Below are 8,262 nucleotides of genomic sequence, written 5' to 3' on the forward strand. Positions count from 1 at the left end.
ACCTATTATATATTCACGTGGTCAACATGATTCCCACACCTGTTTATCTGTCCTAAAATGCTGGGAGCTTCCTTTCACAGCAATACCAGGCACTGTTGTAAGCACTTTTGTGCGTACCAACTTAAAAATTTCCTCAACGATTCTGAGGTAAAGTATTCTATTAACTCTATTTTTGCAAAAAGATACTGAATTCCTAAGAGGTTAAGTAATTCAAGATCTATGTAGCAGTAAGCGGTAGATGAACCGGCACTTGAACCCACACAGTATGACTCTTAGGTCCTCTCACCAGCCCTGTTTGACTACTTACTAAATACATTTATTTCACAAAATTCCCTGAAGCCTCCACTCAACAGTGGTACTTTATCTTCTGACACTAGTTCTTTTCATTTTTTTTCTTTTAAAGCAGAATAATAAAGCTGCCTATATAAGACTATGCTAAAGGATTTTTAAAAATTGCCTTCAAGCCAGGTTTGGTGATGCACACCTGTAATCTCAACACTGGGGAGGCTGAAGCAGGAGGATAGCAAGTTCAAGGCCAGCCTGGGCAACATAGCTAGACCCTTTCTCAAAAAATTAAAACAAAATTAAAAATTGCCTTCAGGATTGGTGAAGTGGCTGAAGTGGTAGAGTGCCTGCCTTGCAAGCATGAGGCCCTGAGTTCAAATCCCAATACTGCTAAAAAAAATTAAAATTAAAATTGTCTTCAAACCTTCTATTTTAAAGTCTTTCAAGATTCAAAGCATTTTACTAGCCAATGGGGACTGTGACAATAAAGTGATGCTAATTTTCTTTACAGAATCAAGTCTCTCTTCAGCTTTCAACAGAAAACAGAAAGTGTGATAGGTACCCGTTTGAAGAATAATTCTCTGAAAGTCAAAGATTTACCCTTCCAAGAGACCTTAGACTCAAGAGGAAATTGCCTTCCCCACTGGGGAAAATTTCTCATCCTCTGAGGCACTATGGAAAACTCAACTCAAATCCATTAGTGTTCTGAGAGCTATCAGCAGAAGAGGAGTATATTTCTGTATTCAAAATTTCCAATTAATTCTTTTTAAGATTCTGTAGCACAGGCTGGCTGACCTCAAACTCAAGATCCTCCTGCCTCAGTCTCCTGAGTGCTGGAATTACAGGCTCAGACCATCCTGGCCAGCTTCCGAATTAATTTCTAAAAAATCAGGGTTTTTTGTTTTGTCTCGTTTCAGTATTTGGTGGTACCAGTACTTGAGCTCAGGGTCTGTACTTGCTGTGCAGGTACTCTATCACTTGGGCCACATTCCCATCTCATTTTTGTTCTTAAATTGTTTTTTAGGTAGGGTCTCATATTTTTGCCAACAGGCCCCAAACCGAGACCTTCCTACATGTCTCCCTTGCAGGTGGGATCACAGGTATGAAAACATCCTCAGCCTTTTATTGGTTGAGATGGGAGTTTCTTGTTCATTTTTGGCCTGGAAACACAATCCTCCTGATCTCTGCCTTCCAGTGAGCAGGGATCACAGGCATAAGTCTTAAAATTTCTAACCTTAAAAACAGTCTTTTCCTTCTCAAAATGGCCATGGCCTTTATACCAGCCTAGCCTCTGAGAACCTTTGTTCCATAGGAACACATAAACATGAGGGTGAACAAGGCCTTCAAAGGTCCACATATCAGCTGTCTCAATAGATACTTTATTTGAAATGGAATGCATCTTGAAAATATGAAAATAAATGACATCTCTCCAAAATCATCTCAGAGACATATTTACATGCTACTAGGTCCACAATGTGATAACTGTAAAACACGTGGTACACGGTGGTGCTTGCCTTCCAGAAGCTGGGCTATTTGCATATTCTGAAACTTGAAGTAGGAGACCGGCCATGGAATGTTCACAGACAGTAGCTTTACCTTTCTTTCAAAACCTAGCAGGCCAGCGTCAGAGCAGGAATAGGGGAGTAGGTCTCCCCCAACTTCTATGAAGGAGCTTCTATGTAGGTGCTTCTAATGGCAAGGAGTCTTTCTGCTTCCTTCATTGGATAAGAATTCATTTGTGGGGAGGGGAAGGAGCAAACCGAGGGCCTCACACATGCTAGACAAGGACTTTACCACTGAGCTACACCCCAAACCCCAAGAATGCCCTTACCTCCATCTGGCAAATATCCTGCCAATGAAGTTATAGTTCACCTTGTCACCTAATCTTACATAAATCCAGATTGGTAACTCAATACTGCAGACCAAACAGCACCCTTCAAAACTGGGTCAAGAACTAGGAAAACAGTCCTTAAAAACCTACCCAACACACTTCCACAATTAACATCTCTTAGGTTGCTTTAGGTAAATTAGGTGTATTCCTCTTGAAAGCCTCATGGATGCTTGGATGATTCAATATCAAAATCTGGATTTCCACATTTAGAATTGACTCTGCTAAAGGTATTTATTGGTAAAACAAAAACCAGTTAGGTTGAAAATAGCAAATGTTCACAGACCTATCCTCCCCTCCCTCCCACCACCACATCTATGGAATTGCTCTATGTTCACTCCATCTTAAACCCTTCATCAAGGCCTGCTATTGAACGTGACACTGCTAACACCTGCAGCCAAACTAAACCATATCACTTTCCCTGTGGACAGGAAAAAATGATGTGTTTGAACTCACACACTGCCAACAAACTTGTTTAGTGTCAGATTTTAAATTAGGGCTTTTTAGGAGAAATAGAGTGTTTAGTACATAAGAGCAAAAAGTTAAAACAGACCTTTTAACTTAGGCCAGATCTCCTAACAGTGTTTATATGCAAGGAAATTCCTTTAAGCAATGTGGAGGGTTTCTTTTTAAACCATCATTGAAAACAATCTGTGAATTGAAATAAGGAAATTTGTTTGATTCACACAAGATTAGAAAATCCCAGCTTGCTCAGTGAGAAGTTCATTTTGAAAGGGTCCCTTCTAGACATTTACTTTCTGACTAGAGGCCATAAGGAGATCTAAGTGGATTTCTGCTAAGAAAGGATTTAAGGAGCTTCCTGATGCTTCGCCTCTCCCAGAATTAGTTGACCTCAGGAAACACTAAAGCAACCAAAGGAAGCACTCAGTGAGACAAGAGAAACTACCTTCTTAGTGCTGAGCAATTCCACATTTTCCTATTCTTTCAGTCATCTGTCTGTTTTGTTTTTTTTGTAGGACGGGGGTTTGAACTCAACAGTCATCTGTCTCAACAAACAGTTACTTAGCTGACTATGTAAGAGGCTTGGTGCCAATACAAGTTCAAGGACAAAAGTTCACTTTCCAGATGGCACATTCCCTTTAAATTTTCCAACTTTTTACATTTTATGTTTGTATAAGGGGTGGGTTTTCTCTTGGGCCTGACCTTTTGGCTCTTTTTCTTAAACTACTTTTTTAAGTAGTTAAAAGTAGTTTTATCCTTTTCCATGAAGTTGACTTGCAAGGTTTCATGTACCATTGGTTAGTAGAGCTACCAAAATATTAAATGATGTGTATTTGTATTTTGTTTTGTTCAGTTTTGTTAAGCATGCTTGGTTTTTTGCTCTGGAAAGAATACTTTCAGAGTATTAAAATAATAAAAAAACCATCCTACTTTTTCTAATTTCTGAGATTCACAGTTAAATACTAAGAGGGGTTCAGACTAGAAAGCCATTAAGAAGGTCAATTCAACATAAATGTCACAGCAGAACAAAGGCTATGGAAAGACAAGAAACCATGATTCTGGTAGCCTCATTAAGAGCCCTGGCTGTTGTAGGGAAAAAAAAAAAGAAGAAAAAAGAAAAAAAATCCAGCAGCCAAGAGTGAGCCTGGGCATATTTTTTTCTTTTAACGATGAGATTTCTAGCTCTACGTGCAAATTAATGACATACAAGTGCCGTCATTAAAAACCTACATTGACGTTAATTATTATCAGATTATTTGGTGTGGACTTTATTTTCTTTTAACACAAGAATTTAGAAGAGAAATCCTCCATGTGGAAAGTGCTGTGGGTCAATCAGAGTTACTGTGACTTCCATGTGTTACGACTGCACTCCCTCAAAAGCTGGGCAACCAGTTGTAAGAAAGTCAAATCAAACGTAAGAGATTTTTCAGTCTAGCTCTCTGGGCTCTCCTCTGTGTTTAAAAACATCCTACGTTTTAAGTCTTCGCAGCATATTTTCACAACTGCAACCTGAACAGCCCCTGGAAGTGGGAGTCCACCTAATCAAGTTTTCATTTTCTCCTGCAACTTTTTGGATCAATTATGATCTCAAAATTTCACCATTTAAATACATTTCATTGAAACTCCTTTCTGTATAGGAGAATAAAGACATCTCTAGCATGAAACTCTATTTTCTTTTCTTGGCTACCTAACCTAGCAGTGTTGGAATACTGACCATTCCAATTCGGGGGCTGGAAAAATACTGACCAAGATACTGTGAAAAAGATGACGGAAAACAGAGACCCATTAGTAATGCCATGCAGATAGGAAGTGATTTTCAGCCCCGGGAGGACCTGGTGTCATTTGTAGCTCCTTCTATACTTCAGTAGCATCTGCCCTGGTGCATTCTGACCATCCCTTTGATTTAACACAGAAGAGGGTTTGTTCTACCTTTAAAAGCACATCCTCTTCTCCGCCCAACCCCCAGACTCCTGAACAAGTGGCTGCTAAAACAAAACTGGGGTTGTTTTCTTACTGAAAATCCAGTGTTTATCCAGCCTTTCCTTTTTCAATTTCTGAGTTTAGCAACCTAACAAAAACATAAACCCCAAATTTCTCACAGAGCAATGAAGAGCAAAACAGTTGGTTTCGTTGCTCAACATTATTTTCAGTATAAAAATAAAAACATTATGACTCCTAGTCCTTTGAAATATCTACCAAATGTAAACTATGAGATTTTTCGTGTGCTTCTAGAACAAAGTAACAGGACTAGAAATGTGGTTCAAGTCAAGTGTGAAAGGCTTTTATAATCTAGACAGTTGAATGATTATCTTTTCCCACTACATTTTTGAACTGAATGCCTAATGCACTCATATTCGTAAATAACAGTCAAAAGGACTTTTTTTTTTTGGTGCTAGGGATTGAACCCAGAGTCTGACACTCTACCACTGAGCTATACCCTCAGCCCCAAAAGAATTCCTATGAAACCTTCATACACAGGTGACAGAAGCTTCTAGGGCTGACCCACCCCTAAAACATAATCACGGCTTGACCATCTTGCCATCAGTTATGTCTTAAATATTTTGAAATCAGGTATCATTACAACTGATTTCCTTCTTGAAAAGCATTATCTTGAAAACTACATTTCCTTAATTAAAAAAACCTTTTATACAAACTCTATGTCTATGAAAGAAACCTAAAAAAATAAAAAGTAATATCAGCGTTTAATTTCAACCACCTGGTATAACAATGAAAGTATCAGACCTTCTGAAAATGCCCTAGGAATATCGAATGAATTTTTCATGTTTTCCCCTCCATCACCCTTTTTTTTCTTTTCCAAGATTAGAACTTACTATGGAATAGGTTTTGAAAGCAAAGTTTCTTTTTTGGAAAATGGCCTACATTCAGAAATGTCTTAGAACAGGCATTTAAAAAAAAAACTAATAAATAGTCATGAACCAAATACATTAAAATAAAATTACAGTACATCATCGCTCCTAGAAGGTCCACTACGTTAAAAGATCCTTTCAAAGGTTCGTAAATAAAGTCTTCTTGACTCAAAATCGCTTCCTGCATGGCGAGGAAGAATAGGCCAAAACTAAGAGGAATCTCGTTATCAGTCGGGTGATGTCCAAACTACTTGAACTGGTGTGGGGCGGGGACGCTCTTGCTTTTGATCCAAGTGAAGACAACAGAAATGTGCTTGTCCCACTTCCTCAAGTTCTCAAAACCTGGAAAGAAACGACACCGAATGAAGCAGGTGGCTCAGAATCCTCCAAAACCCAGTGGTGTTCGGGTCAGTCCGGAGGACAGAGCCATGTTTAGCCAGGTCGCTCCCTCAGTGCCAAGGTACACAATTAAGTGTCGCTGGGCTTTAAGCCACCGAACAAGGGCGGTCTGGTTGAGCGGGGAGGTGGTCCACTATGCCACCCTGCCTGGCCCGAGTCCGCATCCCCCCCTCTCTACCCGGCCTCTCCTGGCTCCAGCTTGCCTCCTTCTACCTCCCAAGAAACGGAATGGTTGCTCGCTTCCCCACCCCGGGGCCGAACATGGACACGAGCTTCCCACTGCTCCCACCACCGCGACCCACTCCTGGTAACCCGAGTTGCCGGGACCGTACCTTGTCTGGTCCTGGTGCTGCCCCCTTCAGGCAGAGTTGGAGGTGCTGCGGAGAAGCCGGTGGCCGTGCGGCTGCGAGTGCGGTTGTTGGTGCGGGTGCTGTAGTTGGTGTGGATGAGCGTGCGGGTGCGGATGAGGATGAGGATGCAGGTATGGGTGGAGCTGCTGGGGCTGAGGCTTGGGTTGGGGCTGAGGCTGAGGCTGGGCTTGAGGTTGGGGTTGGGACTGGGGTTGAGGCTGGGGCTGGATTTGCGGCTGCGGGGGTTGCTGCTGGACCAGGTGCTGCTGCTTCTGCCGCGTGGACTTGACCGCCAGGATGGCCTGACGGTTCTTGTACTGCACCATCTGCAGCGTGATCTCGGCGTTCCAGCCCTGGTCCTGCGGGCACCGAAAGTCGATCTCCTTGCCCTCCGCCATCACCACAGTGAAGTACATATACTTGCCCTTGCGCTCCACGCAGTCCACGGTCTTCATGTTGGAAAAGTGCAGTTCTTTGAGCTTGACCGGAGGCTCAAGGCCGGCGACAGCGGGGCCGCTGGGTTGGGACGGCTCGGCCGTCACTTGCCCGGGCTGTTGCTGCTGCTGGTGTTGCAGCTGCTTGGGCGGGATGAGCAGCAGCCCCTCCTCGGTGAGGATGCAGCACTTTTTCTTCCAGAGCTGCAGCAGCCCGTCGCTGCGCTTCTCCAGCACGCCCTCCTTCAGCGCCTTGCATCCGCTGCTCTCGAGCATCCTCCCGGCATAAGGGGGGCCGCCGCTCGGCTCGGCCTCTCCGCTTCCAGCCGCCCGGGCCGGGGGCAGCAGCAGCAGCCGCGCGCCGTCCTCGCCCCAGCGGCTCCCACGGCCGCCCGGCCGGAGCGCGCAGAGTAGGCTCACACGCAGGAGGCAGAGCGGCTGCGGCGGCTCGGGGTCCCGGCAGAGGGGCAGCCGCGTCCTAATGCGCCGCAAGGTCCCGGAGCCGCGAGCTGCCCGGCCTGCGCAGTCCTCTTGCGTGCGCTCACCGAAGGGCACTGGCCGGACCCCCTCGCGGCGCTTTTCAATGGGCCATCCTCCCCACCCCCGAGCGACACCCAGCGGAAAAGGCGGCTCCTGGCGGCCGCGCCACGGGGGAAAGCCCAGCTCGGAGAGGCGCTCGGCGGCCGGCGCTCGCCTCATTAACTTGGGGCCTCCCCGAAGCCGGCTGCGAACACGCCCCCTGCGCCCTCGCCCCGCCCCGCGCCACCCACGGGTTCCGCGCCGCTTCGCCGGGAGGGCGGCGGAATCCGCGCTCCGGAAGCTCCTGTCGTCCACCTGAGGTGGTGGCCGACAGTGACCCAGCTGCCTCCCGAATGCCGACGCCCAGAGGCCGCAGAAAGGCCATCCTCACCGTCCCGCCCCTCGCTGGCCCGTGGGGCTTGCTGCCAACAGCCTCTAAAAGTGAGGCCCGCTCGCGGAGGCGGGAATGCCTGGAGTACCAAGCTGGCTCTGCGCGGGGGAAGCGGCCCTTGGGTTTGCGCTGCGTCGAGGTCCCGCAACACCAGTGCCCGAGCCGCCAGTGCCGGAGGTCTGCGCCACCTGGGATACAAGGGATGAGGCTCAGGAGATGCCAAGTCCTGCAGAAGCGAGCCTTCCCACACGGCTCCGTAAACATCTCAGGGCACAAAGGCGAAGAATATTGTACTTTCGTCCAGTCATTAAATAAGCTCTTCCTGGTGTAGAAAATTTCCTAAATCGATAGAACTACTCCAGAAGAGGAAGGTGGACGCCCCCCTGGGTAGCGCTCGCCTGTCGTTGTTCCATCCCGGACTACAAGCAGTAGCCAATCTCCACCCAAACAAGCTTCCCCTCTTCATTAGTGACCCCACCGAACAGTCCGCAGTGTTTTACAAGAGTAAATCATGTACCTACAAACCGGGGGAATTTCCGGTGCTGGGACAACCCACACTTCAAGGTTCAGTTTGGTCTTATAAACGCCTGGTCGACCTTCGGCGGGTCCTTCTGTGACCCGGGAAGGTTATAATGCCTGAACAGCTCTCAGCTCCCTACTACAATAC

General features: G+C 46.1%; 1 protein-coding gene across 1 annotated transcript; it reads right to left on the reverse strand.

Moving 5' to 3' along the window:
* Positions 1-1,643: 1,643 nt before the first annotated feature.
* On the reverse strand, positions 1,644-7,399 carry Phlda1 (pleckstrin homology like domain family A member 1). Its single transcript, XM_020170957.2, has 2 exons — positions 6,234-7,399; positions 1,644-5,844 (listed from the first exon to the last, which is right to left on the reverse strand). Exon 1 carries the CDS (start codon positions 7,382-7,384, stop codon positions 6,260-6,262), a length of 1,125 nt encoding a protein of 374 aa, XP_020026546.2. The 5' UTR covers positions 7,385-7,399; the 3' UTR covers positions 1,644-5,844; positions 6,234-6,259.
* Positions 7,400-8,262: the final 863 nt, after the last annotated feature.

The sequence above is a fragment of the Castor canadensis genome, chromosome 8 (assembly GCF_047511655.1).
Source record: "Castor canadensis chromosome 8, mCasCan1.hap1v2, whole genome shotgun sequence".
Lineage (NCBI taxonomy): Eukaryota > Metazoa > Chordata > Mammalia > Rodentia > Castoridae > Castor > Castor canadensis.